Source organism: Diceros bicornis, unplaced genomic scaffold, assembly GCF_020826845.1.
Source record: "Diceros bicornis minor isolate mBicDic1 unplaced genomic scaffold, mDicBic1.mat.cur scaffold_267_ctg1, whole genome shotgun sequence".
Taxonomy (NCBI): domain Eukaryota; kingdom Metazoa; phylum Chordata; class Mammalia; order Perissodactyla; family Rhinocerotidae; genus Diceros; species Diceros bicornis.
In genome coordinates this window covers 243,908-263,286 of record NW_026691143.1, presented here as the reverse complement: position 1 = coordinate 263,286, position 19,379 = coordinate 243,908, and the positions used below count along the sequence as shown (strand labels likewise).

General features: G+C 41.1%; 1 protein-coding gene across 1 annotated transcript in view; it reads left to right on the top strand.

Annotated features, from left to right (window-relative positions):
* Window positions 1-16,818, top strand: part of LOC131402792 (centrosomal protein kizuna-like) — a 67,368-nt gene extending 50,550 nt beyond the window's left edge. Inside the window, exons 8-9 of the mRNA XM_058537336.1 lie at window positions 14,179-14,283; window positions 16,694-16,818. Coding sequence (XP_058393319.1) covers window positions 14,179-14,283; window positions 16,694-16,785 — 197 coding nt within the window. The 3' untranslated portion in view covers window positions 16,786-16,818. The remainder of the gene's footprint in view (window positions 1-14,178; window positions 14,284-16,693) is intronic.
* The last annotated feature ends 2,561 nt before the right edge of the window (window positions 16,819-19,379 follow it).

The following is a 19,379-nucleotide window of genomic DNA, read 5'->3' as shown; positions in this document are numbered from 1 at the left end:
GATAATTTAAAAATTTTAGCAGTAACGTTTCATCAAGACCTATTAAGATTTCTGCACATGTATTACGCTTGTTTAGCTGGAATCTGAATATCATTACATTTTTAGTTTTAGAATATCAACAGCAGCAATGAGTATTCTGAACAGAGTTCTATTTGTCATACGTCTAAATTTACTAGGATCTTATTTTGTAAAGTGGTACACTACTTCATTATAAATTCAAAGGTCTGACTTTAAATATTTATACAAGTAACCACACCACTGCACTGCGGTACTGAGGCATGCATCTGCATATGTGGTCGTTTTGTTGTTTATAAGCGGAAAAGAATAGCTTTCTTTTATGACAATACAATTCATAGCCTGATGATTAATTTTTTAAACTCATGTTTCTGTGATGAACTCTGGTTTTGAAAAAAGAGTTTATAATAGAGCAATTATTGTATATATTCTGCATCAGATAATATTTCATTCCGAAATACAGAGGTTTTCTTTTCTTTTAAACATTTTCCCAGTGATATGTTTATTGCATTTTTATTCTTCATTTTGAGAAAACTCTGGTAGCGTTCCCTCTTTATTTTTTTGTTAGTAGAAGTGTAGATGATCCCAAATTGCAGATAATCAAGAAGTCATTTGGAGACTTTTCTCTTGCATTTATCTTTGAATGCAGAAGTATCTAATGACCTCTGAATTTATTTCAGTTAAAATTATAAAGACTTATTGGAGAGAAACCAGGAAGTGATCTCGTTGCCCATTCTTGCTTCTCTTTTCAGTATTCTTTCCAGTCATTCCCTGCTGTGAGCAGATGACTGTCCTCAAAATTAGTGCAAACGTTATTTTCTCATAGACTTTCTTTATAAGAGAAGAGATAGTTAAGTACTGGAGTTTCAAATCTTTCTTTTTTTCTTGTAGAAAGAGGTGTGATGTGCCTAGAAATAATAAGGGCTATTTACCATTAAGATTTTTAAAGAAATTTTAATTCCAACAACCTACCATCAGTCAATTAATAGTTGGCAGTTTTAAAAAAATGCTTTGTGGGGCCAGCCCGGTGGCGTAGTGGTTAAGTTTGCACGCTCTGCTTTGGCGGCCCGGGGTTCATGGGTTCAGATCCTGGGCGCGGACCTACACCCTGCTCATCAAGCCATGCTATGGAGGCATCCTACATACAAAATAGAGGAAGATTGAGAAAGATGTTAGCTCAGAGACAATCTTCCTCAAACAAAAAGAGGAAGATTGGCAACAGATGTTAGCTCAGGGCCAATCTTCCTCACCAAAAAAAAAAAAAAGAAATAAAGAAAAAAATCCTTTGTGCCTGTTGCATGCCAAAGTTTTAGACATATAAAATAACTTGGGAGATATAAAAATAAACTTTCAAAGCCATTTACTTTGAGCATTTCCATTCTGTCCTCGCCACCATACTCTCTTTCTTCTTTGCTCCCCACCCGCTGGACTTCCCATGAAATTAATGTTTGAGGGCCTCATGTGCCTTGACTCTTTAATGCTGTTGTCATGTCTGTGATTGAAACTACTTTGCTCTCTAAGTTCTTTTTTCCCCAGCTTTTTAAATTGAGATATAATTGACATATAACATTGTAATAGTTTAATCTCTAAGTTCTTGACCATTATCTCTTTATTAAATCTTTGTGTCTTTGGCATAATTATTGGAGATTTGGCCTTGGTAGAGTAAAGCAGGTATATAGTTTGATTTAAGATAGAGTCTGGGGCCAGCCCAGTGGCGCAAGTGGTTAAGTACGCGCGCTCCACTGTGGTAGCCCAGGGTTCTCAGGCTCAGATACCAGGAGTGTACCGACGCACTGCTTGTCAAGCCATGCTGTGGCAGCATCCCATATAAAGTAGAGGAAGATGGGCATGGATGTTAGCTCAGGGCCAATCTTCCTCAGCAAAAAAAAGAGGAGGATTGGCATGGGATGTTAGCTCAGGGCTGAGCTTCCTCACAAAGAAAAAAAAAAAAGATAGACTCTGCCTCCCCCTTTATAATAGTTTTATTGAGACTTTCCTGTTTTATGGGCTGCATTCCTTCTAGAATATTCCAAAGAAAAGGAATATTCCAGAGGCTGTTCTCAGGGTTGAGGGGATGTTGCAATTGAGCCTGGGCTTTGGCATCGGCCGTCAGTGTCAGCATTTTACTCCCTGCTCTATTTCTCCACCTCCCTGAGCCTCTGTACTGGGAAAGCAGACATACCACCTGGCAAGATGGTCTTAAAGTTTACATGAGATCGTGTGTGTGCAAGTGCCAGGCGTGTACTACACACTCAATACATGTAAGCTGCGATTTATAATAATAATATTCATGTGAATGTTAGTAATAGTATTGATCTTCTGCACTGGCCCCACAGTCCCCAGTTTTTCAAACCAATGCCATCTAGTTAAAAGGAATCTCACAAAGCAAACTCAAAGAGGAAAAGAAGCAGGGGGCTGGGGGTACAGTGCCACAGAAAGCATAATCCTGAGACGAGTCTTGGAAAGGCATCTGAACACCATCTCCTGAATTGCGGTAGCCACTTGGGACCAAGACTCGCCCAAGCCCTGTGCTGCCATAATTCCTCCTAGACAGTGCTTCCCAGTGGTACCGCTAAATTAGTTTCTGCAAGAAATTTCCACTTAAGAACTCAATTGATGATTTGAATCCAGAAGGATATTTACCCCATCAAAAAGGAATCTTGAGGAGAGTTGCATGATATTTTTGGAACTTCTAATTAGTCCCGTGGAGAAACCCTTAGAGAAGAATCACAACAACGTGGTGCAGTGGCTCCTGGGGCTCTCACTGGTCAAGGCCCAGCATCTCTGCCTGTGAGTGCCTGTGTGCCATAACTCTTACAGGCTCACAGGTGAGGGCGTTGCAGGGCACACGGTTCCCAGGCGACAGTCCTCCCCTGCTGTGCTGCCTCACCGTGTGGATGGGCGGATGCAGCATTTCCCCAAGCGTGTTCTGTGCAGGCTCCACCCCGAAAATGCTTCAGGGAATACACATTCTCTGACCAAATCCCGCATAATCGCGCTCTCCCTCTGCAACATGCACAGTGCAGGGAGCACGTTGAAAACTTTTAGACTTTCAGTAAATGACCCATTTAAAGGTGTGAACTTAAAGTTTCAAATAATTATCTTCTATTTGAAAATGGAATCCTTCCTATGAACAGCCAACAGAATTAATATTCTGTGGAACATGTTTTGGGAAATATACACAGATATACACAGAATGTTTTTTAAAACCTTGAGTCTAATGAGGGCACCAGTATTCTTAATACCCTAAAATTATCGTCAACGTTTTCCCATGAGTCCTTTTTGTGGGAATCTCCCTTGTGGATGAGATTGCTTTATAATGAAGCTTTGGCTACTTTAGTGTAACTAAACCCAGTTGATGTTATGATTGAAAGTTACTTGTTAAAGCTGCTTCCTGAATTGACGAATTGACGACCAGCATGTTCCAGTAGTGAGTTTGGACAGTCCAGAAGTGCTCTTCTTTAGTGTGGGTCCTTCTGCGTGACTATTTGCTTTACAGCCGTCTCAGAGGAGATGTAGTAGAGAAAGACACCGAAGTGAACCCAGGCAGGCACCAGGAGTTTGGGCAGAATGGAGGGGAAGCTCTGAATGATGAGGGCCCTGGGGAAGTTTAACCTGAGAAGGGTACAAAAGCTATCTTTAAATATTTGCGAGGCCTCCACGTACAAGACAGAACGTTGATCAAGCGTAATTTTAGAGTCTCTCAGGGGGCTCTGTGTGTGAGTGGTGCAGGGAAGGAATTCACAGCTCAGTAATGGAAGAACTTTCTAGCTCTTCTTTGAGGCAAAACCAAGCTGAGTGTCTTCCAGGTATAAGATTCTGTGCTGGGTGCTTGAACCATGGCGGGAACCTACTCTCTAGAGGGACACTGTGGAAGGAATTCTTGTTTCTGGAACTGACGTTCCTTCTAATGCTAAGAGACTGTGATTCTCATTCCATATGAAAGAAGTCAAATGTGCCAATATTCTCATTTCTTTATTTCCCTTTCTTATTTGCTTATCACTTCCAAACATAGGTCTCCTTGGCAGAGGGGCTCATCCTTAAAGAGTTTGCTGTCACTCTGAAGGCATCTGCTTTGTTAATCATTTGCAGAGTGTTGGTTTCATAAGTTGAGCTCCTGCAATCTGTGCTAAGATTTACATAGAAACCCTCCCGTACACAGACCCACACACACAACCAGAATAAATATTCCCACAGCCTGTATGATCTGTTGTTGTTAACACAATCTACCCCTTTCATTAGTCTGGTTGTTCACAGTGAAGAATTAAGGTAGAAATCAAAGAATAATTTTGATATCTATGAATGTGTGGTTTTCTCCCTATAATAGATAGTATATCATTTGCATGTATATTACACCTTTACTTTGGCTAAGTCCTGGGAATAAGACTGGGTCCTTGCCCCTCCTAAGTCTTCATCATCTCTGATCCTCACAACATTCCTGTGGGGTAAACATTAGGGACCCATTCTACAGTCAGTCCAACAGAAACTTAGGAAGGTTGAGTCCTGCTCAAGGCCATATAGCTAGTGTGTTGGATCTTGAATCGAACTCAAACTTCAAGATTTAATCCCTGAACTCCTTCTGTTCCACCAGCCTGCTGCTTTCGTTTTACAAGAGAGGCGACTGCATCAAGGTGTCTGGATTAATTAAACATCAGTGTATATCATCACAAAAGATGAGCTCCACAAGGATGCTTTGCGAGTGATGATGAGCGAAGCTATACCTTTCCTTTCTCTCGTGTTAGGCCTAGAGAGGTGGGCACTTGCAAGGATTTCCGAGTATGGATTTTGCCAGGAGGTGTGTGTGCCCTTTATACAGCGGGGCGAGCCTGAGTACACGTGCAGGACTAGAATACTCAGGTCAGTGCTTCCCTGGAACACTTAGACCAGGATTAAAGCCATGCTTATCTAGATTATGAGGGAAAATCTCATCTGAACTACTTATACCCCCAAGTGAAATTTCCCACGTTGGCAATTTTATTTGTATTCATACTGAATTTACCTCTGAGAGTGAAGTGAGTTTTAGTTTTAGCAAGTGACACAGGTTATGCTAAATGTCATAGAAACCCGTCACCTGACACGGTATCTGGCACACAACACAGTGGGCACTCAGTTTGTCAAACGAATGAATAAAAACGAGTTGGAATCCAAAGATTAAGGAGTTTCCTTAAATGCTTGTTGATTCAGGCCAGAACGCTGTCTCTTTCACTCAGTCACTCTACCAATACTTTCCCCACCCCACGTGCCCATCCTGGCAAAACTCATCTCCTTAAGCTCCGTGTGAAAAGGGCTCTCAGCTTTTATCTGAAGAGGATTAAGCCTCTAAGAATGTCCATTCAGCCTCTCATTCTTTTGACTCCTATTCTCTCGGTCAAGCTGTGTTGAAAGTGGTTGCCTGACAGTGCCGTTTCTCACTGATATTCTTTGGCAAGCTGAAATATTCAATGTCATACTAAGGTATGTCCATTTAGAAGCTGTGAGGGAGGTCAGCCACTTGGGGTTCTGGGCAGTGCTTCTCAAAACGTTATTGCTTGAGTTTTACATCAAATTGGAAAAGGCTGGGAACATACAATAGCCAGGTTGTCATTGGTGACTGGATTTACCCTGGGAGAGAAGACTGTGGTGACAACGTTGGACGCCAGAGTACAGTGGCGTAACACTCCACTAAGGAGACTTTACTAAGAACGTGTCTCACCTGTCCTGTCCCAGAAATGCACGAGGATCAGGAAAGACGTGTTACCTGCCAAGCCTGGGAGCCCCAACTTGTGCAAAACCAGGGGAACCATCTCATGCTGCTGGATTGTCCATTGCAGTCCCTGTGGCCCTGTCTCTGTGGTAGATGTCAGGCTGCTGGGGCTTCCCCTTTGCTGCTACAGCAAAGCGTCTTCACTCATGACATTACAGGGTGGTGGTGTTTGTTTAACATGGTCAGTAAAGAATGAAAGGCACCTTTCTGAAGAGTGTTTTCGATTGGTTGCTCCTGCATTCAAGGAAATTAATTCATAAATGCCTAGAGAAATTCTCCTTGGTCGTTGACAGTAGAATCCTGGGTGGATACCTATGCCCCAGCCACACCCTTGACCAGTTACATCAGAACCTCTAGGGGTGGGGCTCAGGCATCAGTCTTTTATAACACCCCCAGGTGACTCCCCAGGTTTGAGAACCATGGAGCAGGGGGTCTCAAAGCTGAAAGAGCCTTTGTAGGTCATGTTGTGAAACACCTTCATTTTATGCAAGAGACTCAAGTGGGGAGAGAAGAGGTTGGGCTTCAGATACTTTAATAAAATCGAGGATCACGAAGTGTATTATTTTCCTAGGGCTATTGTAACAAAGTACCACAAACTTAAAACAACAGAAATGTATTCTCTCCCAGTTCTGGATGCCAGAAGTCTAAACCAAAGGCCAGCAGTGCCGTGCTCCTGAAGGCTCTAGGGGAGAAGGCTTCCTTGCCTGTTGCAGCTTCTGGTGGCTCTCAGTTTGTGACAGCTTGACTTCAGTCTCTGCCTCCATCAGCACATCACCTTCTTTTCTGTCTCTGTGTCCACTCTTCCTGTCAGGATGCCTGTCATTGGATTTAGGGCCCACCACAAATCTAGGATGATTTCATCTTGAGATCCTTAACTAATTACATCTGCAAAGAACCTATTTCCAAATAAGGTCACATTCTGAGGTTCTGGGTGGACATGAATTTTAGGGGAGACATCATTCAACCCACTGTAGGGGGTGAAGAGAGATTTCTTCATATTTTACATTTCTAACATCTAGTTCATCTTATACATTGATTATTCCTGACCCTACTATAATGCTAATGATAATATTATTGTCTTTATTTCTGATTCTTCTCATTATATAAATCATTGAATGCAAATTGCTAAAAATATTGTTTTTAAAAATATTTAATTATGCCAATAAAATATAGCTTCCTGATCAAGATTACTCAATCTTTGAAAAGTTCAAGATTGCATGACTTGGAGAGTTAAAAATTCCCCTCCCATGGCTGAACAATGTTAAGTGGCAGGCACTATGGTTATAAATTTACATATGAAGTAATACCAGCGGAACTGTTCAGTTCAGTTTTGGAACATTCGTTAAAGTTCAGTTACAAGCCTGACATTTATTTTCAAGTGTAATTGTTGAATTACTCCGTAGAAATTAAGAATGTGATGTAAATTTTTTTTTTTAACTGAGGAAGATTCACCCTGAGCTAACATCTGTTGCCAATCTTCCTCTTGTTTTTGCTTGAGGAAGGCTAGCCCTAGGCTAACATCTGTGCCAGTCTTCCTCTATTTTGTATGTGGGTCGCCGCCACAGCATGGCTGACAAGTTGTATAGGTTGGTACCCAGGATCCGAGCCTGCGAACCCAGGCTGCCGAAGCGGAGCATGCCGAACTTAACCACTATGCCATAGGGCTGGCCCCTAAATATTTATTTTCTGAAGCAGCTTCAGGCAACTCATGTGAAGTAGGAGTTTCTCTTCTCTGTACATCAGCAGTCTCTGAGAGCACAGAGAAACCTTGGCAATAGATTTACAGGCCCACAACACTGGGGGAGTGGAGTTTATTGCAGAAAGTCTGGACATGAAAAGTGATTCTCGTCATGGATCCAACCTATGTATTTCAGGTTCACATTGACTTATGGCCTTTGAAAAAAATCCTAAATATAGATGAGTTTTCTGTATTTTCAGAATTGTGAAGGCACCCATATCCTAATATTTTCTTGTTTTCATTTGAGCAGATTACTAGACAAATGACTTCTGGATTTTCAGTGATAATATTTATCTTTAGAATTAATTTTAGAAATATATGTCACAATTTTTATTTTATTTTACAAAAATGTTTGCTGCATCAGCAACACATCTAGTAACAGTGTGGAAAAAAATTTGCATGGGTGTAGAAATATGTGAAAAGTAACAGCACTGGGAAACTCAGTGGACAGAAAATACTTTTCAAATTTAATTTTTAAATTTCTACATACTTCCTATAGGAATAGTAATTCCCCTTCCTTACTCAAAGATGCCCAGTTCTTTGTTGGTTCAAGGTTGTTTTTCTATTTGTAGTGATGGTATTGTTTGCATCTCCCTTTGTTACTCCTTTTCCGGGCCCAACTTTTCTTTCTTTCATTAGGGATTTCTGCGCAAGCCAGAGGCAGATTCTCTGCCTGGAGACACCCCTAGAGGCTGGTGAACCCTGCCTCTCTCTGGTTCTTGTAATGAGTTGTTAAAAGCACTTTTTCATCAAATATTTTCTTTTTCTTTTTCTTTCTAGATTTAGAAATATTTTAGCAGGTGTACATTTGCATATAAAAGAGAATAAAAGATAAGAAGTTGAGGCTTTTTCTTTCTTCCCTCCTCAACATCATCTCTCTCCTATCTCCCTTTATTCAGCATGTTTTCGCTTTCCTTCTCTGGCTGTTTCCATTTTCTAGACACGAAATGCATATCCAAAAAAAAAAAAAAAACAATCTCAGTGATTCTTCACCACTTTGTAGGAAGATAGATGATTGGGTTTGGCTGGCTTATGTAACAAAGTAGGGAAAAACATATTTATCTTTTTGTGTCATCAGTCTGGAATTAATAGCCAAGGATGGATTTTAACCCCCGGACTCCTTTATTTTATGTTTTAAATTGCAATATTTTCTACTTTTTAAATTAAATCTTGACACAGATTTGAGTGTATAATAGATGCTTGACTGAGAGATCCAGAACTGAAAGCTTGAGCATGCAGATATATTTGTTTCTGTGTGTACCAGAACATTCTAATTGACAATAATTGTATTCTTTAGAAATATTTGTTTTATCTAATTATACGCACTTCTCAATAATTTTCTGAGAGTTTGACATGACTAATGAGCGGAAACGTTTCTCTGGAGTTCTCAGTCACAGGCTGGAAAGTAAAGCCTTAAGGGGCTACCTAGTCCTCGAATTTGCAGACTTAGGGTTTACTTGCAGTTGAGAAGACTCAAGTCTTTTCTCCTTGGAACTGGAGGAACTCAGCCCCCACTTGTCTATAGCAGGCTGATTTGAACTCTAGACTTGTTACTTTTGCTCTTTTGTTCGTTCATTCATTTCGTAACTATAAATCTGCAGGGCAATACAGTGCAGCTTTGAACTGCTTGATTCTTCACTATCCTTCTTCCTTCTAGGAGAGCCTGGGCCTGAGTTACCAGAAACTTCATGCCCGTAGCTTTGCCTACTTGACTTATGAAGTTGGCGTCCTGGCCAAGACCTCTAGGCTTTTCCAGGAGGAGGTCTGAATTGTTCGAGTGCCCCTAGCAAGACGTAGACTCTTGCCTCCAAAGAGTCTGAAGCCTGGTCTATTTGATACAAGCAGCTACTTAAAAACCTCCACACAGCTCTTGCAGCCTGCCTTGATAGTGTGTTCCCGGGTCTCTCAGCTCTGTCAACTACGGAAGCTTTTGCTAACATCTAGCTTATATCCCTTGGCTGAAGTTTTTCTCCGAGTGTTCTTGTGCCACTTTTAGGGAACACAGAAAAAATTGCTCACCACCATCTAGTTTCGAGGTTTCCAATGTGTTCTGTTTGGCCTGTGCAGTGTTGCATTTTTTTTTTTTAAGAAAGGCAGGAGTCTGGCAAGACTAGGCCCACTTTCCCACCTGGCAGCAGTTGGCTGTAGCCGGAGAACAGCTGTCCCCCCTGGCCAGGCATGTGCTCTCCAGCTGGCCAGACTCACTTCTCTGTGCTACCTGCTTGGCCCCAGAGCATCTGCATTTATAATCCTGCCCTGTCCAATCTATGCAATTTCTGTTCTTAAACCCTCTTCCCTTGTTTCTACGCAGGCTATGTAGCCTTTATCCTCTCATTGTTATTTTTTAACCAAACCTTAATTTTGTTTTTCCTTTTTGGGTTGTTTCCCAGTCCTTCAAATGTTTTGTGCAGCTCTTCTGACTAAAACAGGGGTGACTGAGGGTGTGATACATGCCATGGGAGAATGACCACAGCTCTGAGCATCTGCTGCCCGACACAGACCTCCTGTTAGACAGCAGCACCTGCCGCCTGCTCCAACCCCTCTGGCTGGTTTGGTGTCTTGGTCCTGCCTCAGTTAGTGTTTCTTCCTCCAAGTGAATACACTTAATCCTTTCACCTTTTAAACTTCACTTTGCCCTTAAACCACACGAGGAAGCATGCATCGGGGATGGGAGCAGGCCATGTGCCCAGCAGTCCTCAGCTTGATTTTGCCAACCCTCTATTACTTAGGTCAGGGCGGCTATGTCCCAGATAAAAATTGTCCGGGTGAGCTTCACTGACTTTCCGCTTAGAGAAGGGCTACAGAAGGTTTAAAGATCAAATACCAGTAAGGAGCTATGGCTGGGAAGCGGGGTGGGCTCTGGGAGAACGAGACTGGAGAGACAAGCTACATCCCTCCAAAACTGTGTACGGTTGAAAGCAGACTCAGGGCAGCCTTGAAGGGAAAGGCCAGTTACAGAGTCCAAGTCCTTCAAGAAGCAAGGGAAGGGTAGATCCTACAATTCCTCACCCACAAGAAAAGAAACTTTGTAACTATGTATGGTGACTGATGTTAACTAACTGTGGTGATCATTTCACAATATGTACAAATATTGGATCATTATGTTGCATACCTGAAACTAATATAATGCTGTATGTTGATTATACTTCAATTAAAAAAAAAGAATAAGAGGAAGGAAGAGAAGGAAACCAGAATGGAAAGTGTGTGGAACATGGAAATGGCCTTTCTTTTCCAGAGTGGTAAAATAAAATGGTCCCTTGCTGCTAATGTGAATTCACTTCACATTCCTCCTTTGCTAGACTCAGACCAGTGATAATATCCGTACTGTCCTATATTTGGACAGAATACTTAATCCTCCCAAATGTGAAATTAACTCACAACTACTAGCTTTATATTTTTCACGAAAATCTTCTCCTAAAAATAAAAGGCACGTGTTTTCTGAGGAGCAGGAGAGCCAGCTCACTGGAGTCAGATGATTTACCTCACAACAATAGATGAGAGGAAAGCCTAACTCCAGCTTCCAGCTGCCAGGAGCCTTTGTTTACCAAGAAGCTACTCTTTTTTTCTTTTCCTATTCTTTTTTTTTTTTAACTTTTATCTTTGCTCTCTTTTCCTTGACCAAGTCAGTATAATTGAGTGCAGAAATAGCATATGGTCATTATGATCTGGACTTGTATCCTAAAAGCTGAAAAACTTTTTGGTTGATCTTTATAGAATAAAAACAAAACAGAACATTTTTACCTCTTTTACAGTGATTCCTTACCTTTTTAGAATTCTTTGATTTTATTGATACTTCTCCTCTCCCAAAAGTACCTTACCACAAATCTGAAGTAATATAGGTAGTAGGACTGACAGGAGAGTGTTATGATGCTGTCCTAGGACAGTGGGACTAATCTACAGCAAGAAACACTTTCTGTCCTAGGCCAGTACCCAACACATATACACAAGTTATGCAAAACAGTACTTTCCCCTTCTGCATGCATGACATCTGGTGTTTTCTTTATTAAATTTGTCAAAATACTAGTTCAGGTTTGCCCAACTAATATCACAATCCAGCAATGTTAAAAAGTGTTGCCTTAGGATTTATTATTTTCAGAGTTGAGTCCCTGATCTGTACATATTTTAACTATATAGCATTTAATATTTCAAAATATGATGCTCATTTTAAGTACTTATTTTTATCTTGATTGATTCTCAGTAGGGCAAGATAAGTTACATTTGTATTCGTCAGTGTGACGGTAGTTTTAATCCAGTAATAAGGGGCTCATGGTTAAGTTCTTAAATTGAACCAGCAAAAGCAGGAAAGCAGTGATTGCCAGCCTCCGGTGCTGACAGCAGGAGTCCTTTTGTTTGTGGCCATGTTGGAGATGTGGACGTGGATGCTGTTTTGTTATGTCTGTGCTAAAACTCTATTTCTCCAGCCTCTCTTTCATCCAGGCATCCTTGAGCCTTGAGGTAATGGGAAAGTTGTGTCTCTCAGGTTCTTTACGTGATCATTATTTATTGTTTTTCCCAACAGTCTTCCCCACTTTAACTTACAGCAGACACTGTTAACAGTCCTGCAGGGTAAGGGTGTCCTGTGGGTGCCCAGGCTGCTGCTGACCCCTCTGGGGCACCTGGCTTTGCTCCCTGCAGATGCTCTTCTCTGTCCCTACGATGAGCCTGGTTAGATTTTCTCAGCGGTGGGTCCCCCAGCTCATCCTGCTGCCGCCTCCCCTTCCTGACCTTCCCGCCCCTCACTCAGCCCAGAGACCCCACACTCGAATGTGCAAGCCTGAGGGCCAGGGCAGCGCGTGCTGCAGAGGACCAGCTGCCCAACCAAGGCAGTCAGTTATGTGTCTTCTGATTCATTCCTGTAGCCGCTTCTGCAAGGCCTGGACTGGAGAGAAACCATTTTACTGTGAGTTGAACCTATCCACAGACCCACTCAAAATAATGACTAGAATTTGGCCACCTCAAATACATTCATACAACTTGACTTCGAGTCTTGAAACCTGGGTTCAACTAAATTGTTTTTCGTTTGTTTGTTTTCAGAGTTTCTAAAAAGGGACAGTTCAAAAAACTAATTTGCATGCATTTGAAAAGTGTTAACATCGTAGGAGGAATTCAAGAAACTTGTTTCTAGGTAGTAGAAAATTCAGTATTTCTGTGTATTTTTTTCACACCTAAAGCAGTTAATAACAATTTAGCAATATCATATATCCAATCAGTGTTCAGTCAGGAGCCAAGCAGATATCTTTTCAGTTGATGTTTTTTGATGAGTAGCCAAACTGTGCCATTGCACTGCATTTGGCTCATATGTCTCTTAAGTAGCGTCACCATATAATTTATTGTCTAAATTAGGAAACTTTTGATTAACAAAAGACAACTCTATTAATTATTATGCTGGGACAACAGGCAGAAACCTGAATTGTCATGGACAAATTCTACTTTTTATTTTAATTGTGGTAAAAAATACATAACTTTAAATTTACCATCTTAACTGTTCTTAAGTGTGCAGCTCAGTAGTGTTAAGTATATTCACATTGTTGTGCAACAGATCTCTAGAACTTTTTCATCTTGCAATACTGAAACACTATACCCACTAAACACTAATACTCCCTCCCCCTTCTTCCCAGCCCTTAATAACCACCTTTCCACTTTCTGTTTCTATGATTTTGACCACTTTTGTTACTTCATATGAGTGGAATCATACAGTACTTGGCCTCTTGTGACTGGCTTATTTCGCTTAGTATAAGGTCCTCAGGGTTCATCTACACTGTAGTATGTGACAGGATTTCCTTCTTTTTAAAGGCTGCATAATATTCCATTGTATGTACATGCCACATTTTCTTTATCCATTCAACTACTGATGGACATTTGGGTTGCTTCCACCTCTTGGCCATTGTGGAAAATGCTGTGATGAACCAAGGGTGTGCCAATAACTCTTTGAGATCCTGTTTTTAGTTCTTTTGGATATATACCCAGAGTGGATTGCTGGATCATATAGTAATTCTATTTTTAATTTGTTGAGGAAGCTCCATACTGTTTTCCCTAATAGCTACACCCACCAGCAGTGCACAAGAGTTCCGATTTGTCCACATCCTCCACAACGCTGATTTTCTGTTCTTTTGATAGTGGCCATCCTGATGGGTGTGAGGTGATATCTCATTGTGGTTTTGATTTACGTTTCCCTGGTGATTAGTGATTTTGAGCATCTTTTCATGTGCTTATTGACCATTTGTATATGGAGAAATGTCTATTCAAGCACTTTGCCCATTTTTAATCGGGTTATTTGATTTTTGTTATTGTTGTCGAGTGGTAGAAGTTCCTTATATATTCTGGATATTAACCCGTTTTCAAATATATGATTTCAGTTATTTTCTCCCATTGTGTAGGTTGCCTTTTCACTCTGTTGATTGTTTCCTTTGACATGCAAAAGTTAAGTTTGAGATAGTCCTGTGTGTCTATTTTTAATTTTGTTGACTGTGCTTTTGGTGTCATATCCAAGAAATCGTTGCCAAAACCAATGTCCTGAAGCTTTTCTCCTATGTTTTCTTCTGGGAATTTAATAGTTTTCAGTCTTATGTTTAAGTCTTTAACCCTTTTTGAGTTGATTTTGTGTATGGTATAAGGTAAGGGTCCAACTTCATTCTTTTGCATGTGGATATCCAGTTATCTGTGCCTTTTTTTAAATCTGTAGAAACAAAAGCCTACCAGTTGCTGAAGTGGTCTACCCTTCAGGATAATACAAATCAAACTGAAGACAGGTTCCAAAAGGCAGATGCTTCTGCATCACAACTGTCAGGTAAGTGAGCAGATTCAGCACTCACAGCCAGTGTCTAGGTGACCCAAGGCAGCAGCTAGTGCTGTGCTCAGGGAAGGGTGGTCATTCTTTGAAAGTTTCTGGAGTTTGCTTTGTAATAAGCTATCACTGGATCAGAATCAGCCAGTACTTTTTCAGTCCTTAACAAACAAGAATTTGGAAGAGTCTTCTCTCCTGGATATGTGCCAGCCCTGGCATGGCGATGGTCCTTACAGGCCCTTGGATTATACCTGGCATGTCATGATAGTAACTTGTCACTAAGTACCACAGGAGACACCCCAAATTCTTTCTTTTCCCACATCTTCCAGTTTCTTAATCATCAATGGGGAACATCATCCTGGGCTATTTTCCCTCACCAGAATGTTGGAAAACTTTGGGCTTTTTAAATGAAAAGACTGTAAATCCCAGTAAAGCTAAATTTTAAGCTTAAGTGTAGTTCCTTCAATCTAGGATTTTTGTTTTAATTGTAATTTTCTTTGTTTTCCTATACTTTATTGCATTTTTATTATTTTCATTGGTTTTTATTTTATTACACCTTTTTTTAGTATGTCACTTCAGCTCCCTTTGTGAAAATAAATGGATTCATACAGAAGGAAGTACACCTTAGTCACTTCCTTATCCTTACATAAACCACCATTCCATAATTTCACCCATCAGAATGAACAGTGATCTCTTAACATCACATAATTCCCAGGCCATATCCAGATTTCCCAATTGTCTCAAAGATGTCTATATCAGACAGGCATTTTTTCGAGGGACATATGGTGCATTAGACTTAGCTGTCTGTCTTCAGAGAGCTATTTCCTAGATAATATTAGTGTTAGAATTGGTTGCTGCAAAATTCTGTTATTTTGGTTGTTTTGAGGATTCAGTGAGCCACTGCAGGCGAAATGCCCAGCACAGGGCCTGTTAGAGAGCAGCCCTCAGCGACTGCTGGCCGCGGTGGTGCTGGGTGTTATGTGAACTCCGCGAATGTGAGACATTGTAGTTGGCTGAGGTATGAAGCAGGGCCTCTGCCCCGATGGAGGGCTTCATCACTTTGGAAAGATGTAGCACTCGTGAGCCCTTAACCGTTTGCTTTTCACCACTTTCTTCACATTTGAGTCACAGAATTAGAATCCAGAGAGATTTAGAAAGTATTTATCCAACCCCCTCATTTCACAAAAGGAGGCGACAAGAGAGTAGCACCTCCCTCAGAGCCTTACAGCCAGTTAGCAGACACACGTGGTTGGAAGGTGACTCCACACATCTATGTTTGGTAAGTTTATTTTATATGGATAGTTAATTGGACAAGTTCAAAGGATGAGTAAATTTGACATAAGTTGTAGTCCCTTGGATGTATATCAAAAATGTTGGGGGCCGGCCTCATGGCTTAGTGGTTAAGTGCGTGTGCTCCGCTACTGGCGGCCCGGTTCGCATCCCGGGCACACACCGACGCACCGCTTCTGCAGCCATGCTGAGGCCGCATCCCACATACAGTAACTAGAAGGATGCGCAACTATGACATACAACTATCTACTGGGGCTTTGGGGGAGAAAAAGAAGGAGGATTGGCAATAGATGTTAGCTCAGAGCCGGTTTTCCTCAGCAAAAAGAGGAGGATTAGCATGGATGTTAGCTCAGGGCTCATCTTCCTCACACACACAAAAAAATGTTGGTACTATTAATATACTAATGATTAATGTATTTGTTTATTAATTTATTCATAAGTGATACTTTATAGGTTGTATAATCAAGCACCCCTAGATTCAGTTCCCTCACTCCACACTCAAATTTACACTATGTGCTTTGCAAGATTCCACATTTTCCTGCGTTGGGATCATAGAAGTCCTTCTGGTGGTGTCAGCCATCTCTGAGGTCAGATACGGCCTCTGGCGTTTAGTTTACGTGTGGTCACACAATACTTTTCACTCTCACTCTCACTCTCTCGCTCTCACTCTGATCCTGGGGACTTCTCTGAGCTCCAAAGAGAAGCAGGAGGCAGGCTGGCAGGGTGGAGGGAAACGGAAGCCATGTACCCCGTGGTTAGTGTACCCCGCTACTGCTGTTACAGGTAGTGGTGAGGATGGGCACCCTGAACTCAGGAGCCACCCCAAATCTGACTATTGAAGAAGCAGTGCATGTTTCAGTTACTTTCTGCATCAGATGTGTTAGGTCTCTGCCTCTGGACCTGTCACTAAGGAAAGCCACTGCCACCTTGCGCCTTCCTTTCCATGTCTGAAAAGGCCTTATGCTGGTAAGCACATGGAAACCCTCTTCAGGCTGAGCACGGACACATTCTTAAGAGAATGGCTTGGCTGCAGAGGTTACATGCAGGCAAGCAGGTTACAGGATAGAAACTCAGCAAATGCCTTTTGCAGAGACACCCATGCACTCTCTATCCGTGATCTCAGGTGACTGCCAGTTAAGAATCAGACTTGAAGCAGAAACATCCAAGGCTGAAGTCACCCAGGGGGCAGAGGTCAAGGATTGCCCTGCACGCTGATAGCATCATGGGAACAGTCTGGTTCCCCTGGCTCCAGGAAAGAGGTGGATTGTGCATCTTCCCCATCAACTTTTTCAGGCTGGTTAAAGAGTGGCCTTGATGGTTTTCAATGGAGATTCAGTCTCTCCTGGGAGATGGAAAAACAGAGGATTTGGCAGAGGGCTTAAGGGTGGGTGGGGTGGGTAACTGTCATCCAGCGGTGTCAGTTATTTCTGAGACCTGGTTCCCAGCACCCATTATTTTGATGATCCCTTGCTGCCCATGTGTTATAACAAGGTGAATTATCCAGTGCATGGTGCTGTAGTAGAGACCCATGTGCTCACATGTGCATCGTGGTCATTTGGAATAGAGCTCTTCGAATGATTTTATTTTTTATTTTTTGTGGCTTCTAAGTATCACCGGAAAACGCTCCACTTCCTTTCAGAGTTCTATCAACATGTTCCTTGCCTCAGAAGCTCCCTGCCTTCTGTGGCTTGAGCAGCATCTTCTCCTGTTGACATTTGTTTCACCAAAGTTATTGTGAGCCCTCTTCTTCACTCGTTGCTGCGTGGTGGCTGACACTCCCTCTCCATGTTTGTGCTTCTCACAGGTTTGAATATTGGCAGCGGTACATTCAGGACAAAGACAACTAACAAAATCGCTTCGGAAGCTAGTTTTTCATCTAGTGAAGGAAGTCGTTTGTCAAGGTAAAGTCGTGAAAGCCTGTCTAAATAGCGGCAACACGATGAGAAATGTCGCTACGCAATGAATTAAACTCCGGCCGCGTGTTCTTTTGTTTTGTGACTTGATGGAAGGTTATGGTTTGGGGTTTTGTTTATCTAAAATAACAGTTGAAACTTTAGTCTACCTTTGAAAATATTTGCACCAGAGTCAAGTATTGTTTTGCAGCTGTTGTTTCCTTGGTTTAAGACTCAATTGACACCTCAGTGAACCACGAATTAGCGTCTACAGCTGCTCACAGTAGGGCTGCTTAGAGACCACACAATGGAGGGTGTCGGAAAAGGGCAGAGAGAAAAATGTCAGGCCTTAAAGGAAATAAAGTGGCCTGTTTCTTCTTTCTGAGATGGCTGATACATATACTAGCAATTTCTGGTTATTTGTTTTTGTATTCCTATTTCTTACCAAGTACTTGAGCTAAATTATTCTTTCCTTTCCTGATACTTTCTTCCTTATTTTCCATAAAGGACAAAATATATTTTTTCAGTTTTGTTAAACAGTAGCACTTCTTGTAAGTTTTTCAAGCAATGATAAGTGAGTTGTGTGCGAGATTTGTCATCAACATAAAATACTGATCAGGCAAGGGCACTGAGTCACTGGGGAAGAATTTATAGATGGGAATGGAAGCAGTCACCTGCTGAAATACCTCCCTTGTTGCTTTGGGCTAAATATCATTTAAAACAGCCCAAGTCTCCTTTAGTAATAGCATTTCTCATTAAAAAGATGTCCTTTAGATGACTGCATTCCATTTGAATTAGTTGCTTGCCCCTGATGAAATTTTAAAGCAGGAACTTTACATTTCTCATGTTCCTTAATTTTGATGATGAAGTTTAACTTATTTATTCATTTATTTAGGTGCTTCTGCTTTTGGTGTCAGATCTAAGAGTCCATTGCCAAATACAAGGTCATGAAGATTTATGCCTGTGTGTTCTTCTAAGTGTTTTATAGTTTTAGCTCTTCAATTGAAGTGTATGATCCATTTTGAGTAAACTTTTGCTTATGGGATAAGGTTAGGGTCTAACTTCATTCTTTTGCATATAGCTATTCAATTGTCACAGCACCATGGGCACTCTTGTGAAAAATCAGTTGACCATAGGTGTATAGGTTTATTTCTGGTCTTTCAGTTCTGTTCCATTGATCTGTATGTTTGTCCTTGTACCAGTACCACACTGTCTTGACAACTGTTGCTTTGTAGTAACTTTTGCAATTGGGAAGTATGAGTCTTACACTATTTATTCTTCTTTTTCAGAATTGTTTTGTTAGCTGTAGCTTGTTGCCTTAGAATTCCGTATGAATTTAGAATCAACTTCAGAGTATAAGTTTTGCATTTCTTTGGTTAATTTATTCCTGGTTTTGGATACTATTGTGAATGGAATTGTTTTCTTAATTTTACTTTTGGGTTTTTCAATGCAAATGTATAGAAATTCAATTGGGTTTTGTATATTGATCTTGTATCCTGCAACCTTGCTGAACTCATTTATTACTTCTAATAGTTTTTTGGTAGACTCCTTAGGATTTTCTATATACAGGATCACTTCATGCAAATATAGATAGTTTTACCTCCTCCTTTCCGATATAGATGCCTTTTATTTCTTTTTCTTGCCTAAATGCCCTGGTTAGAACCTCGGCTACAATTTAGAATAGAAATGGCAAGAGTGGAAATCTTTGTCTTGTTCCTAATCTTAAAGGGAAACCATCCAGTATGTCACCATTAAGTATGATGTTAACTGGAGATTTTTTGTAGATGCCCTTTATATTGAGGAACTTCCCTTCTGTTCCTAGTTTATTGAGTTTTTTTTAAATCATGAAAGCGTGTTGGATTTTGTCAAATGCTTTTTCCTACATCTGCTGAGTTGGTCTTGTGATTTTTTGTTTTT